Consider the following 17,304-nt stretch of genomic DNA (forward strand, 5'->3'; position numbering starts at 1 on the left):
ACAATAACATTTACTATCAAATTTAACTATTATTTATCTTGAGGTGTACTGAGCATTGTGAATCTTTGAATACATTAAATGGTGTCACTTCAATGTATTTTGATACAAGTACTTGAGAAGTTGATATAAGGAACTCTTAATGAAGTATATATATTTATGGTAACAGATGACATTGGGAGATGTTGTCTTATCAGGGGAGGGGGCGTATGTCACATCATTATTTATAGCTATTGTGAATGCATGAGTTGAGAAGCACGAAGTCAACTCTCTATTTGTGTATCAACTGAGAGACAAGAATCCACAGTTGATTTGCTGGGTGTTAATTACATGGTCAGGCAGTAGTCGCCAGGTTCTTAAGCTGTAAGGTAGTCTAACGTAGTTGATTCAGTGATTTAATATATATTCTGTACTTAGAATATTTCATATAATACGTATCTTTTTATGGCTGGATTTGCCAGTTTTATGTGTATCTTATTTTATGGATAATAAAAGAAATATCTGCTACCAGGAGACTTTGTGATCAATATTAATATTTGTAGTGCTGTGCATACGAGATAAAAAGTAGTACACCAGTTCAAGTGAAGCCGGACATCTTTAAGTACATTAACATACACAAGTAAATGCCAAATAATAATAGTGACACATAGCCCTAGACCGCACTAGCTGGAGAGAGACGGTAACCAAGAAAGCTATGGACAGCGAGAAAACATGGGCCTCAGCTCTTGAAGAAAAGCGTTCCATAAGGAAAATGGCCGGCTCCTCTAACACCAAAACGAAGGCCAACTTGACCAGCAATATATGTGGACGGGAGTGTCTCTCCAAAATAGGGCTCCACAGCGATATGAAAAAGTGCTCGAAAAAAACCGTAGTCGTTCTACAACTGAAGGAGGCCAACAAGACCTTGAATTGGAGATACGCGTTTACATAACAATAAAATAACTTATATTTAATTATGAGGTTCTGTAGGGACTGTATGAGTAGTAGTACCTCTGTCAACTGGGCAGTCGGGCTCTATGAGCAGCTCATTGACCTTAGTCTCCACACACAGCCCACCCACCTGTGGCTCCAAGCAGCTGTCTGCGTGCGGCAACGGCCACACCCCGGCAAACAGTCTCGACTGACGAGCCAAACCAGGTGAGGGTCAGCCAGAGCTAGTATCTGGTGAAACTATGGTCTCTGTCCACCACCAGCATGTGAAGTCTAGTTGCGGCTGCATGACGCTCAAGTCGAAGTGGACTACCAGGGCCATCAGGCGTCACCTAGCAAACGCCGTGGAAAGTTTTGGAGCTCTGTGGGTCATGTAGAGCACACTGGTCATCCACTGCACCCCAAACCAGCCCCAGTTGTCTGGACTCTGTTCTGCCACTGGATTCAGCTGGCGAGGGAGTGAGGCTGATGCAGCGCTAATCTCCCTCACTTTAATAAATTTTCATCGCGCAATTAAGACAGATTTACGTTGAATCATTCCTACATAACTATCAGTTCATTGAATACATATTAACATTTACAATGTAATAATAGTAACATTAATTAAATCTCCGTACCCTGTATGTGGTAACAAGTCGTTAGTCGAACTAACACTGCAACAGTATCTGCAACACTTTCGACTCGAGTACCTCTCTTCTTTTTTTTGTCGACAGAGATAAGGTTGTACTTGTAGATAGTTTGTACTTCTTATCTTCTTACCTTATCTTATATAATACAGACGTTACTTCAAAAAAGAAGATGATTACGTCCTACGCGTCATGCATTTAGTCATGCATATTAGCCAATGACTTAAATTCTGCCAATTCTACTTCTTAGTTTCTGATATTAAGTCTTTCTCGTATTATTTTCCACGTTCCGACGGAATTCTTCATTCTTTGCTTCAATAGCTTTTTCGTTTGTTAGAAAATGATATATTTGGTATAGAATTAAAGGTGAATGCATGCTCTTTTTATGTAACACAAAGTAAAGTTTATAAAAATCCAACATTAATTTAACTTAATGATGTCAAATCAACGTTTGATTGGGAGAGAAAGTTAATGCTGAAAATATTGAAACCTGCTTTTTTTTTTCCTGCCTGAGGTCCGATCTTGAGTTTTTGTTTCCACACAAACTGTTTTAGTAACCTCGTTAAATGTAAATTATAGTAATGCATTTGTAACATCCTCTTTGCACTTTCTAGTAAGGATCTATCATAAAGTGTAAAAATAAATAAATAATAATAACAAAGTATGTTATTGTCAGCTAATAGAAATAATTTTGCAACATTTCATATTGATCCGAGATTGGGTGTCTGGGTGTCGGAGAAATAGCGTGTACAAACTTTTTTACCAAACAGACAGAGTGAGTGTTTATATAAGATTTGTAAAAAAGTAGAATCAATAAGTCTACTATTTTTCCACCTCCTGCCTTTTGAGTTTACTTCAGGCTCTGTTGATTCCTATTGGTAATGTAGCGGAGGAAAGGGTACTACTTCCAGTAAAGGGGACGTAATCCTTCTAGGTTTCATAGTTTAATGAAACAGTTGGCACACAAGCAGAGATAGTTGTTACAGCGTGCCCAATAGAATATTGTTTTCTAGTTTGTTTGATTGTTTGGTTGTTTTTTTCGCTGCTGTTGTCATCATTTTATTTATTACACCATTTAATTGGAAACAACGCTGATAACGAAGTTTTCATCTGAAATAGAATGGATATAGCTTTGGATATCAATCTTCAGCGATCTACTATGCACAGGATATTCGTCGGGCTATTAGTGGTCTGCATTTTCGTGATTGTGTATGTTAACATATATTCTGTCAAAATGGATTTTCCAGGGACTTCTAAGTTGCCACCCATCGGAAGGTACGTACTTCACAACGCAAGATCACTTTGTGTGCATTGTTGTGGAAAGTAAAGGCGGTTGGCCGTTGTACTGGCCACAGGACACCCTCGTAAACCGTAATTCCAAAGAAACAGATGACGTTTACATCATCTGCCCTATAGATCGCAAGGTCTGAGTGCGGTGCTCAACTTTACATATGGGTATAAATTATAAATTTTTGTATACGCTTGTGACAAAATTAGAAGACGTATTGATGTATTGTTGATTTTGGTAAAGCGCTTGGCTTTCGAATCGGGGTCCCCGGTTCGAATCCTGGGGAAGACTGTAATTTTTTTTTTATTTCGGGATCTTTTGGGCGCATCTGAGTCCACCCAACTCTAATGGGTACTTGACATTAGTTGGGGAAAAGTAAAGGCGGTTGGTCGTTGTTCTGGCCACATGACACCCTCGTTAACCGTGAGCCACAGAAATAAATGTCCTTTACATCATCTGCCCTGTAGATCAAAATTCCGGTTCGGAAGTCAAGCGTCTTACCGCTAAGCCACCGTGCATCCCCTGGCCTAACTGATGTCTTATAATTGATCTCATTGTTTTGAAAAGGCTTAATCTCTTATTCGAATCCTTTTTTTTTTTCTTCGAACTGATCTAATTTAATGTTTAATTTCAATCAATATACATCATATGCAAACAATAAACTTATGGTAGGAATGAACAAATACATCTTTTGGATGTAAACTAAATAAAAACGTGTTCATTACATTGTACTTTTTCAAAGCTGATGAGCTTAGTCACCACAAGAAACAGGCTTTCAAAAACATGTTTTGAAGCGAAGACAGTCTGAATTTAGATTAACAACAAGTAAGAACAAGTAACTAGTAATTTCACTCACAATTAAATACATTGACAGAGTATTTGTTAAATTTTAACAGAAGGATCAGCCTAAAATTATAAATAAATTTCAACTAAAATTAACGTCTTACACTAATTGCTACTGTGTTACGAAATGTCTTTTTAAATTATCAATTACGGTTATCAAACATAAAGAACTGACCATTGGGTATGGTATTCATCAAGACAGAGGTTCTCAAACTTTTTCAATTCAGGGATCCCTAGTAAGCCTAACAAATTGGTGTACCCTGGATACAGCCTGATTTGTCTGCCCAGATCACATATTTGTAAAACAGGGGACATAGCTAAGCTCTCCGATACTATGTGTGCTTTTCATCTCTAATCTACTAGCATTGCCTTAATGAAGCCTTAAGAACTTTTTTATTATTTTATTTTTCTTTTGTCGCATCGCTCGACATCTGCAGGTTTTTCTTACAGTTCATGATTTGTTACAAGATTACGCTTTAGTATAAACAAATGACACATTGAAACATATGACACATTGTGGCTTATCACTGCTGCCTTTGTTCAGTATGAATACAAAGGGTAAATATTCAGGAAAATAGTTCACAAACTTCTTCATTAAAAAATCAAGCTTCATTCATAGATTCTCGCATTGGTGCAAAAAAAAATTTTCAACTAAGGTCACGATTGAAAAAGTAGGCTATCAATGGATCATTATAAAAAGGATTTTTCATTTATTAACTAACTCATGGAAGAGAATACTGATTCAAATGTTGTTTTTAAAAAGAATTTTAACACGTTTCAATTGTAAGTTTAAAAAAAACAACATTTTACACATCCTCATTAGGCTATACACTTGACAACAATCTAAATTACAATAAATAGAGGCCAGATCTACATAGATCTATATACGAGTTCTAGTCTAGATATAGTCTAGACATAGTAGATTCTATATTAAGATTCTAGATCTAGACTTAGATATAGACTTAGAGGTCTTAGATCTAACTCTAGATTCTAGATCTAGACTTAGAATAGATATAGACAGACTTAGACTTAGAATGACTTAAATCTAACTCTAGATCTAGACTTTGGACTTAGAGACTGAGATCTATTTCTAGATCTAGATTTAGACTTAGATCTTGAATCTAGATTTAGATCTAAAACTAGGTCTAGATCTAGCTAGATCAATGTCTAGTTTGTATCAAACTGAAAGTGTAAGTAAAGATTTCAAATATATTGTACATTTAAATATGTTTTACCGTAGTGTAGTGGTTATCACATCTGCCGGGTTCAAAACCCAGTTGAAATTTTTTTTTTTTTTTTAGTTAATATCCAGTAAAATAGTTATGTATTTTTAAATATTTTTTTAAAGTATATTTTTGTACAGCCTAATATGTTCTATCCTCAATCAATGTCTAAATATGTCCGTGTGTCTCTAGATGGACCACTTCGGGGGCCGATTTTAAGTTTGTGTGTCCACACAAACTGTCTTTGTAACCTTGTTTCTTGAAAGTATTTAGCCATGTCACGTAATTGTAATTATAATTGTAAGATCTATCTAGTTGCTATTATTTTACAATTATTTTAGAGTCTCAACTTACCTAGCTATAATAGGCTCTAATTATGCGATTCATGCTACCATGGGCGTAGCAAGGGGGGGGGGAGTTTAACCCCCCGCCCCAGAAATGAGGATTTGAATAAGAGTCTGACCCTTTACAAAACAATTAAAACATCAGTTAGGCCAGGTTCAGATCTAACTTTACATTTACTTTCACCTATCATTTGGTCTGCTGGACCGCTGGGGCACCACACAGAATCTGTCAACCTTTTCTCCATTCTTCTCTGTCATTTGTCTTTGATAGAATTTTATTCTGAGGTTCTTTCTGAAAATACTGAAACCTGCCTTTTTACCTGCTTGGATGGGCCGCTTCGGGGGTTGATATTGAGTTTGTGTTTCCACACAAACTGTCTTTGTAACCTTGTTTATATATATATATATATATTACTATTTCAAACAATTAGAGCCAAAAACTCAACCCCATTTGAGAAATGGATTGTTGTGACGTCAATTCACCCACCAACAGATGACGTCAAATACTTATCACAGTTGCCTGGATGGAGAGTGGTCGTTGTGGGGGATGTTAAAAGTCCTGCCAACTGGAGGTACATTATTTTAGATTTCTAGAAACTGAAATTAAGAAATATTAAAACGTACTGACTAATATTAGAAGTTTTGGTATACTATTGTTAATGATCATGTAAAGTACCGTCTGGGAGGGGCATATATGCAAATCTTTAGCTAAGCCTTTATCTTATCTTATCTTATAAAATACAGATGTTACTTCAAAAAAGAAGATGGTTACGTCCTACTCGACATGCATCTAATCATGCATATTAACCAATGACTTAAATTCTGCTAAGTCACTGTTTTTCTAGCTAGCTCAGGCAACTCATTCCATACACTAATAGCATCAAGGAAGAAGGAGTATTTGTACTAATTTGTCCTAGCAATATGGAACGAGTACTCCATACCAACATGGCTTTAGGAAATACGGATAATGTGAAACACAACTAATAAGACTAATTGATGATAACAGTGAGCAAATAGATGCTATCTTACTAGATTTTTCCAAAGCTTTTAACAAAGTTCCCACCATAGTTTACTTAAAAAATTAAAATATTTTGGCATTGATGGTTCAGTGCATCAGTGGACTAAAGATTTTCTGATAGGGAGAGAACAAACTGTAATAATAAATGGCTCTAAATCAACACCGATAACAGTAAACTCAGGTGTACCTCAAGGAACAGTCTTAGGTCCACTACTATTCTTAATTTACGTAAATGATTTACCGAATTGCATTACTTCAGGAACAAAAGTCAGATTATTCGCAGACGATTACATAATATATAAAAAAAATAAAAACAACACAAGATAATTTACAAAGAGAATTAGATGAATTGCAGAAATTGGAATCAAATTGGAGCATGTCTTTCCAACCAGAAAAATGTCAGTTATTAAGAGTAAAAAAAAAAAAATAAAACAAACTAATTCCACTTATCTTATTCATGGTAAACCAGTAACACAGACTAAAAACGCAAAATACCTAGGTGTTATAATAAATGAAAAACTATCATGGAATCCACATATTGATGAAACCATCAAAAAATCAAACAAAGCATAAGGATTTATTAAAAGAAATTTCTATAAATCAAATAAGAACATAAAACTAAAATGTTATTTAACCTTGGTTAAGCCAATAATAGAATATGCATCCTCCTTTTGGGACCCCTGAACTTAAGAAAAAATTAAGAAACTGGAACAGACACAAAATAGAGCAGTGAGATTCATAACAAACGAATATTCACATTTGACTAGAGTAACACCTTTAGTAAAATCATTAAATTTAGAAAGCCTTCAGAATAGAAGACTTAAAAGTAAAGTAGCAATTATACACAAAACACTGAACCATAATCTTCAAATACATAAACAAAATTTAATAAAATACTCAGAAAGACACAAAGATGAAAGTACAGGTTGCAACTGGTTGCAATAGGTTGCACACATCGCCGAGAGTGCCCTAGACCTAGAGTATAAGTAGGAAATCCAAATAAATTAATGCACAATTTAAACAAATGCAACAAAGTATTAGTTGCTGCTATTAAACAAAGTAATTAGTTACCAGTAATTAATTGTCTAATTGGTTACTTTTTTTTTTCTAATGATTCATGTCTTGTCTGTGTCAATGAATAATTGTGCAAAGTTTCAGCTTGCTTCGATAAAGGTATAAATAACTTGTACTCACATTTAACCAGACAGATGGACATACGGACACATTGACTGAATGATTTGATATAAACTTTGAAAAAAATAAAGTAATTTAACAGATTTGTACTTATCATTATTCACTTTTTCTCCATCTGCTCACGACCATTTCGTGACGACTTTGGCTGATCACGCCTAGCTATTTCGTGAACTGGCTGGCTGAATCGTAAAAATGAGCGGTCATTTTGCCCTTTGGCTGGTAATTTTGAAGCAAAAGTGACCAGAAATTGAAATTGCCAGCCAATTAGCGTATTTTTCGATATATATATATATATATAATTTTCTTTCAATTAAAAAGAAACAAATACATATATCTTCATATCATTTTATCATCTGTTATTTGTTTTTGTTTTTTAGTTATCAAAATTGTGATTTTTTGAGCATCGGGCGACAAAAGTTACTCAACTTTAAAATCACGAAGTCTCTCCCATACAAAAGTTATGCCCGAAAGAATATCGGCTACCTGTATGCTATACTGAATGGGGCGAAGTTTATCTACGAAACTGACGATGATAACAGGTGATGTTTATTTAAATGTAAAACTGTTACACTTATCATAATATCGAAATGATTTTCAATAATTTGTTGTTGTTTTTTATATAGGAAAATATAACCAGCTAAATATACTGTTATTTCTCATCTGTAGAAATGACAAAGACCAGCTCATTTGATAAGAGATTATTGTACTAAAATAGGTATTGTTATAAACGTAAGGAAGGCAACTCAAATAAAGAAGCATGGCTTGATGATAAATGTTTATTTAGAATCACGAATGATGTGTAGATAACAACTTCAAACACAATCAGCAACTCTCTGCCTTAGTTTCGCATCCATCTAACACAGTCTTGTTCTTCCCAGTGCCAATTTTTGCATCTACTGATGGGTCGGCATCGATAGATTCTGGAAGAGCAAGCTATATCGACTTTATTGGCTCTGACAAAGTCAAAATTTTAGAACCATGTGGTAGTGTTTGTAGTTTTGATGCGGAGGCCATGGCAGTCTGTGGAACCTTAAAAGTCATTGACTCTCAACTCGGCGAGGGACATTTGAGGGTGTCACAGTCTCAGTTGACATTGCCTGATTTAATGTACTACTTGATTGCCTCGTCTAGAGGATAACACTTCACTTACTTGACTGAACTGACTGAACCCAAAGTCAATTTAGTTCATTCTACTTCCTGTTTTCTACATCAGGAATTTACGAGTCTTTTCAATGTCTTAACATAAGGTGAACATTAAATCAGGCAATGTCAACTGAGACTGTGACAGAGGGCAACACAGATTGTTGTGGTCACTGACTCCAAACCTGCACTACAGGCTGTGCAAAGCCCTGGACTATGGCCCCCAAATATCGACACTCTCATCATGGCTTCACACAGCATAAAGCAACGCTATGGCACCTCTGTATAATCAGTGGGTACCGAGTCACACTATTGCAGACTCCTTGGCTCACCAAGGAGAGCAAATTCCACCATTCGAACAGGCTGTAAGTTTCCATCATGTTCTGTCTATAATTCAAAAAACAGAAATAGAAAAGTGGTTTGAGTGCTGGGACAAGTTCAAAAAAGACCCTGGAGTCTGGGAGCGCATGAGGCGCCCTGACCGCACTTCCCCGTGGTGGAGGCTGTCCAGGCCTAAGCATGCTATTATAGCACAAACCATTGTCCTGTTGGCTCATATTTCTCACAGCTATGGCCAAATGTCAAGTCACGGTGCCTAAAGTTACAAGGCAGGTTAAAGGGTACCTCTTCACCCTGTGCCATAATGCTAGACTCATTTTCCTTTTACCATCTACGCCATGTAAGCAGTTGGAAGCTTCTATACTGTGTTTAAGCAGTTAGCCCATGTCCTGCCTTTAAACGTGCACCATAGACACCAGCGTTGGGTCTGAACTGTGCAGAAATAATTAAAACTAAAATTATTTCTACGTCATTTAAAAAAACAACAACTCTTTTTCTTATTTTAGACCGTCCGACAATTTGGAAGGTTTTATCTACACGAGAAAAACTTCAGGACTGATGTATGTGGGAAAGCAACTGTTTAATCCGTACCAACATTTTGGTCAGTCCACTTTGTGGCCCAGAGGATATCCACTGTCCAAGATTGGAGCTGTCAATAACAGATCCTACTGGTAAAAATCTCCGTTGTAAATCACTCCAGCATCTCCTAATACAATTTATTAGTAAATCTATCTTCTGAGAGCTGCCTAAGTGAATAAATATTGTTAGGACTCGACATTTCACGTAAACTTTAAGGAACTATTCGAGACATTCCGTTTTCATTGTGTTTTTTTTTAACTGGGCCCAAGGTGCCAACAAGTTGAAGGACCACCACTAATAGTTTATGGTTACTAATTTTCACCTTATTTTATTACTTTCCTATTAACTAGCCCAATAGCTTTGATTTCCGGTTTGAGAAAATGCCTTTAACATCTTAACCTATTAAGGATTTAATGATGACTAATTTTTTTAAGTTTTTTTTTTAAAGGAAACCTCAGAATTTGCGCTATTCAATTTTAGCTTTATCATCATAGGAATCCTTGGGCCTTAGGCCTCTTTTCTTTGCCTCTTTTTGGGCTCTGTATGCCTCTTTTATGGGCCATCTCGCCCTCTTTTGTGGGCTTTAATTTATGTTTTTATTTGTAAGTTCTCATAATTCACAAGTATTAAACAATTGAAAAGTGATCAACCTAAAAATATAATAATAGTAATAGAAATATTATTTAATATCAAAAGACATACTACCTAACCATCCTAACCATTGAACCCACTAAAGACAGAAAAATGATACAAGTATCCTCTACTCCAGAACAATCAACACAATATCAGATATCCCTGACCCCCAACACCCCATTTCTGGAAAACTACCTGAGCATTGTACAGGTATATGAAAGTCAAACTAGATAATTCTCTACCCTAAAATCCATTATTGTTGAATTTAAATGTCGTGCTTAACTTGATCTTTTGTAGGCATTAATTAAAATAATCTTTTGGTGTTGTTTTTTTTTTTTTTGGTTATATGAGAATTGAATTGAATTCGTGTTTTGGTGGAGAAAATGTATAATTCGACATCATGATATGAGATAATAACGTAATATTTAATCTAAAAACAAATGGCCGGTAAGCTGGTAGACTGGTGTGCCGGAAGAGCTACCGAATGCCATTAAGATTTTAAGATTTTATAATATTCTCTTGAAAAGCAGCACTCTCAGTGTTGTGATATAAAATTTATAATACAACATCTTTTACGCTTTAAATTCTAACACTAATCTAAAGCATTGTCCTAAATGTTATATTCTACATCTGTGGTACACCCGTAGTTATTTATTCTGCATACATACTGAATGATAAACAAGCAACTTAACTCTTTCAGTGCGAATTATTTTGATAGAAAAAAATGAAGCTTTTCGGGATTTACTTGCTGAGAGTAACGCCGCACTGTAAGAGTTAAGACCTTTATTTCTTATAAATAAAATTAATGTTTCATGTTTGGGTGAATATATTCGAATACAGTGGCGTAGTTAGGGATTTTGTGGGGCCGAAGGGCTTGACCTTTTTTCGGGTCTCTTCATTTTTGACATTCGACACCATGACATGAGATAATGTTCATAATAATGAACATACAAGTCTAAAGTCCAATCGGTACAGTATATAAAGTAAAATTAACATAAAATGATTATTAAGACTATTTTAATGAATAATACCTTTGTTTATTGGCGAGATAATGCCCAAGTGACAAATCAATTCATATCGCCTCACGTCGTGCTTTTTGTGCAGCAAGGGAATCTATAACATCATCTAGATCAATGCCGTCTAGTATTTTTGACTCCACGTGAATAGCAAGATTACATGGCAGTGCAGTAATATTTAATCTAAAAAAAATAATGACAATCATTTTGGGGACCCCCACAAGTGGGGCCCAGGGGACTATCGAATTTGGACCCACCTCACTCACCCTAGCAACGCCACTGTTTGGATGAATCTATAAAGGGACCAACAACAAAGGGACCAACAACAAGGTTTCCAGTGTTATAGATAACGTGTCCAGTCACAAGCGGATTGGTGGAGTTGGTGGAGTTGTCGGATGATCTCGAAAAATACATACATTCACATTCCTTAACCTTTACATGTCCCTTAGTCTATTGAACCGTTGGAGCACCACAAAAGATCTCTAAACCGTCTTTCTCCATTCCTCTCTCTGAATTAACGTTTTTGAAAGTGGTTAGCGGGTCTTCTTGGGGTCCAATTGCTGTATTAATCCTGTTTCCAATCTCCTCATTCGTGATGCAGACTTTGTAAGTGACATCTGGGATCTTTCTGTAGCATCTTAGTTCTATTGCTAGCATTCTCTTCTCGAGATGTGCAGTAAGCGTCCAGTATTCGCATGCATGTAAGAATGTGGCCGTGACCATAGAGCGCATCAGTCTGATTTTGTGTGGAGGGCTATGCCTTTGTCTGTCCATATTGTTTTGAGTTTTGCAAGTGCTACTGTGGACTGTGCAATTCTGACCAGTAGTTCAGGTTTGGTTTTTCATCTGAGACAATAGCTCATAGATACTTGTAGCTACTGACACTTGTCAGTTTTTCGCCACCAATGCTGATGCCTCTTTATCTTTTAAAGCCCTTTTGGCTATTGGTCAAAATGTGTGTTTATTCGGCATTGATTTGCATACCATGTGCTGCGGAAGTCTTGTCAATTCGCATCAACAGGTCAGCTAGTTCTTCTTCTGTACCTCCCAGATAATCTATGTTGTCCGCAAAGCGCAAGTTCGTAATTTTTCTTCCTTCAATAGTTACTGTAACTTCGTAGCACTCGAGAACATTTTCCATTATAGATTAGGCAGCCTTGTCTCATGACTGATAGATAGATAGATAGATAGATAGATAGATAGATAGATAGATAGATAGATAGATAGATAGATAGATAGATAGATAGATAGATAGATAGATAGATAGATAGATAGATAGATAGATAGATAGATAGATAGATAGATAGATAGATAGATAGATAGATAGATAGATAGATAGATAGAAAGATAAAGATAGATAGACAAAACAAAAATAAAACGATACTAAACGATAATAAATATCAATTATTATACTTATATTTATTATAATTATATTCCAAAAAGGTTATCCAGCAGTTGGACATCACCCACAATTCAACAGGGAACTGTAAACGGAGACCCGGATGTTGATGCTATTTTTAGATTGACGAGGAAATCAGCGACGTCCCCTCTAAACGTGACCTTTGACTCCCACGCCCCTCCAGTTCTAGTGCCCCAAGGTGTCTTCAGTCCATTCAACTCCCAGAACACTTTGTTTCATGAACGAGCCTTCTGGGCCTTGTTGATCCCAACAGGGACCACGTTTAGAATGTGTGACATATGGAGGGGCTACTGGGCTCAGAGGTTGATGTGGGAAATAGGAGACAGGCTGGCCTTCTTCCCTCCAAATGCTCACCAAAACAGAAGTGCTCACTCCTACATGGAGGACGCTGAGGACGAGAAGGACATGTACTTTCAGACGGACTTTTTGATTGATTTCTTGACCAACTGGACATGTCCTTCTAGTATGACCTTCTTCCAATGTGTTCTGAAATTAACGTCTGACATGGCTGATAAACATTTTTGGAAATCTGAAGAAATCGATTTGACAAGTCGATGGCTGGAGGATTTGTTAGAATTAGGATATCCTGAGCCTACTAGAGTCATAGAAGTCTTAACATTAAGTGAAAATGAAACTTTAAAACTAGAAGATTATAATGTCCTTCATTATGACATTTTTCAACATGAAACTCGTCTTATTAATGTTACTTTGATGCCTGTCGAACAGAAATCCCCACAAGTGGCAGATTTCGATATGCAAGATAGTGTTTCTCAACAAGCCTTCGAGAGTCTCTCAAAAATATGCCCGAACATTACAAAATTGGTGAACGGACCAATTGATATTTTCTATTCACAATACTACTATGATATATTGTTAGTAATCGTATTTAACAAGCCTGGTTTTTACTACAATGTTCGATACCTTGATGCTCTATACGGCGACATTTTTCCAAACATTATTTACTGCGGCGACAACGCTGCTCAGTTTATGGAACAAACTAAAAATTTGGGAAAACAGTTTAGTTTTATAGAAGAGCCTTTGGACATGGGAATCGTAGGCTACATTTGTGCAATTAGAGCTATAGAGATGAACTTTAACGTCAAGGGATTCCTGATCATGGGTGATGACGTCTTATTTAAACATTGGACGTTTTTGAACATCACAAAGGAACATTTCTGGACAACGTTCGAAGGGACACGTACCTTTATCAATGTTACCGAGTCAAACCACTCGTGGGCCGGGTGGAAAGGGAAAGCAGGTAAACCAGCGTTTGACAAAACTATGGAAGACTTGAATAGCAATAAAAACGTTCCTCAATACATCAACAATACATCTTTGTTTCTGGACAGCATTTGGAACTTTACAGGCCAGCGTGGTATAATAGAAGCATCATTAAGTGACTTGTATTACATCCCTGCTGCTAAACGCATTCAAACTAGTTGGTACATGACCAGGTTTTACAAAAATCACTTTTTCTCGGAAATCGCCGTGCCTACTGTGGTTCGAGGCCTTGAAACGAAAAAGGGCATGATTCTTATAAATGGTTCAAGTCTTTGGGGTGGAGCTCGCTCGAGGCCTTTTAAATTCTATTCAAAAGTTCAACATTTTTTCCATCCAATGAAGATTTCGAACTCGGCGACATTACTGGATGTGTGCAATGTCTACGCCCCTGATGTTCTGAGATATAGCTTTGGTCTTACGTTATCAAATAACACTGTGGTTTAGTTTAAAACTATTCGTTTATGGTCAAGTGTAAAGCTGAAATAATAATACTTTATATCCACTCAAAACAGAAAACTATGGATCAAATTTAAAAAGTCTTAGTCTTAGTCTTTACCAAATGCTAAAATATATTTCTTTGAGTGACAAAAGTAAAAATACATGTATGATAACCATCTGAATTAGCTTTGCTCCCCTGTCATGTTCATCTCCTCTTCCCCTAAGTATAGGTAAGCCTTTAGGTAATCCAAACTGTTAACCATTTTGACACGGCATATCAAACAATATCAGAAACTAACTGGGCTCACAGAAATGGCTGCTCCATTTGGCCAATATAAATTGAACAGGCTTGCATTTGAATTTAAAGTAGGATCGGAAGTTTTCCAAAGACATGAAAATGACGAGAATCGACTGGATGTTTTAACTATGCGTAGAGTGTAGGCAATTAGTAATCTTCTTTCGTTTATGTATTGGAACTAAACATCATATCGATATAAACGCATCATCAAGCTTGGAAGTCTTTTGGGTGAGCAACTGAGGGTCTAATTGAATATATGTTTAAATGGCTAGTGACCGTTCTGTATTAATATAGTTATGAGGTATGCTTACTGATCCAACCATTTTATTGCAACTCGTATTGCCAATATTTCTGTTTTCAATTTGCAACAACCATTTTCTGTGGATCAGAAACTGTCCTTGATGCATATGCAATGGTTTTGTCATCTTGGAGTAATACAGCCCCCAATCTAAGTTGGCTACTGTCCGCCAGAATAGTTGTTTTATTTTTTATTGTCGAAATAGCTATTCTACTGATCAGCTATCCTCTGTCCGCCAGAATAGTTGTTTTATTTTTTATTGTCGAAATAGCTATTCTACTGATCAGCTATCCTCTGTCCGCCAGAATAGTCGTTTTATTTTTTATTGTCGAAATAGCTATTCTACTGATCAGCTATCCTCTGTCCGCCAGAATAGTTATTTATTTTTTTATTGTCGAAATAGCTATTCTACTGATCAGCTATCCTCTGTCCGCCAGAATAGTTATTTATTTTTTTATTGTCGAAATAGCTATACTACTGATCAGCTATCCTCTGTCCGCCAGAATAGTTATTTATTTTTTTATTGCTGAAATAGCTATTCTACTGATCAGCTATCCTCTGTCCGCCAGAATAGTTGTTTTATTTTTTATTTGTCGAAATAGCTATACTACTGATCAGCTATCCTCTGTCCGCCAGAATAGTTGTTTTATTTTTTTTTTGTCGAAAAATCTATTCTACTGATCAGCTATCCTCTGTCCGCCAGAATAGTTGTTTTATTTTTTATTTGTCGAAATAGCTATACTACTGATCAGCTATCCTCTGTCCGCCAGAATAGTTGTTTTATTTTTTTTTTTTGTCGAAAAATCTATTCTACTGATCAGCTATCCTCTGTCCGCCAGAATAGTTGTTTTATTTATTATTGTCGAAATAGCTATTCTACTGATCAGCTATCCTCTGTCCGCCAGAATAGTTGTTTTATTTTTTTTTTTGTCGAAATAGCTATTCTACTGATCAGCTATCCTCTGTCCGCCAGAATAGTTGTTTTATTTTGTATTGTCGAAATAGCTATTCTACTGATCAGCTATCCTTTGTCCGCCAGAATAGTTGTTTTATTTCTTATTGTCGAAATAGCTATTCTACTGATCACCTATCCTCTGTCCGCCAGAATAGTTGTTTTATTTTTTATTGTCGAAATAGCTATTCTACTGATCAGCTATCCTCTGTCCGCCAGTATAGTCGTTTTATTTTTTATTGTCGAAATAGCTATTCTACTGATCAGCTATCCTATGTCCGCCAGAATAGTTATTTATTTTTTATGGTCAAAAATAGCTTAGGGCTTAACGGATCAGCTATCCTCAGCTCGACACTAATAAAAGCCTTCGGGCAGTCAATTTTATTTGACCATCCAAATACGCTTTGTTGTTTGTTTCGTCAGTTACTATAATCTGATGTGTCTTTTTTGAGATTTCAGATGAATTTTAATACAAAATGGATCGTTCCACCAAACATTTGAACAAAAGTTATACTTTAAGCGATTGTTCAGGTATAGGCCCTTACTTTGTTTCGGTATGGTGTTATTCCTGACACCTGACTGGAAGATAAAATCTCCCAAAAACACTTTGCTTTCAGAATATTTATTTTTAATCTTTTAAGTAGCTTAGAAAAGTTCTCTTTGTGATTTTGTGATCCTGTTCGGTAGTTTCACGTAAGTCAATCACTGAATGCGGACTGCGGATGAGCGGTAAAGCGCTTGGCTTCCGAACCGGGGTCCCGGGTTTGAATCCTGGTGAAGACTGTGCTTTTTAAAGTAATTTCTGAATCTTTGTGCGCCTCTGAGTCCACCCAACTGTAATAGGTACCTGACATTAGTTGGGGAAAAAATAAAGGCGGTTGGTCGTTGTGCTTGCCACACGACACCCTCGTTAACCGTGGGCCACAGAAACAGACGACCTTAACATCGTCTGCCCCATAGATCGCAAGGTCTGAAAGGTGGAGCTTTACTTTACAATTACTGAATCATAGTGGCTTAAGTTCGAGTTAGATGTTATTCGGAAGGACAGCACGGACTAAATTGCCAAGAGAAGAACACCCTGGAGGAATTTCTCCACTAGAAGCAACATTCAAACAACAGAGACATCTGCTAAGTGTAAAAAGACGCTAAAACAAAACAGCTTGAGATATTATGAGTTTGTTGAGCCTAACCAAGAAAATGCACGAGCATACATAGTAGGCTACAAGGACGAAACGGTGTCAAATAGCAAAGAAATAGAAGACATATTGGACCTCTAACACACTGTCTTCGTCCCAGTCCAAGAAAATAAATAGGTCGATAATTTTTTCAAAGAAAATGGGTTTGTCTGTAATTTATTGTTTATATTTACCGGCAAGCTCTTCGTCCTAGAGCTAGTACAGAAATAAGATATGCATGTAGTGTAACTGAGTTGTTTATTTACATGTTT

At 36.4% G+C, this 17,304-nt stretch overlaps 1 protein-coding gene across 4 annotated transcripts in view; it reads left to right on the forward strand.

Annotated features, from left to right (window-relative positions):
- Nucleotides 1-15,269, forward strand: part of LOC106078819 (uncharacterized) — a 69,934-nt gene extending 54,665 nt beyond the window's left edge. The window contains exons 1-5 of one of the 4 annotated variants that reach the window (XM_056042531.1): nucleotides 2,617-2,828; nucleotides 5,683-5,823; nucleotides 7,841-8,002; nucleotides 9,449-9,613; nucleotides 12,614-15,269. In XM_056042531.1, the coding sequence (XP_055898506.1) occupies nucleotides 2,674-2,828; nucleotides 5,683-5,823; nucleotides 7,841-8,002; nucleotides 9,449-9,613; nucleotides 12,614-14,315 (2,325 nt within the window). In that variant the 5' untranslated portion in view covers nucleotides 2,617-2,673 and the 3' untranslated portion in view covers nucleotides 14,316-15,269. Of the gene's footprint in view, nucleotides 1-2,616; nucleotides 2,829-5,682; nucleotides 5,824-7,840; nucleotides 8,003-9,448; nucleotides 9,614-12,613 lie in introns of those variants that run through there. The other 3 variants (XM_056042530.1, XM_056042529.1, XM_056042528.1) reach the window with 3 other exon arrangements.
- The last annotated feature ends 2,035 nt before the right edge of the window (nucleotides 15,270-17,304 follow it).

Source organism: Biomphalaria glabrata, chromosome 9 (genome assembly GCF_947242115.1).
Source record: "Biomphalaria glabrata chromosome 9, xgBioGlab47.1, whole genome shotgun sequence".
NCBI lineage: Eukaryota > Metazoa > Mollusca > Gastropoda > Planorbidae > Biomphalaria > Biomphalaria glabrata.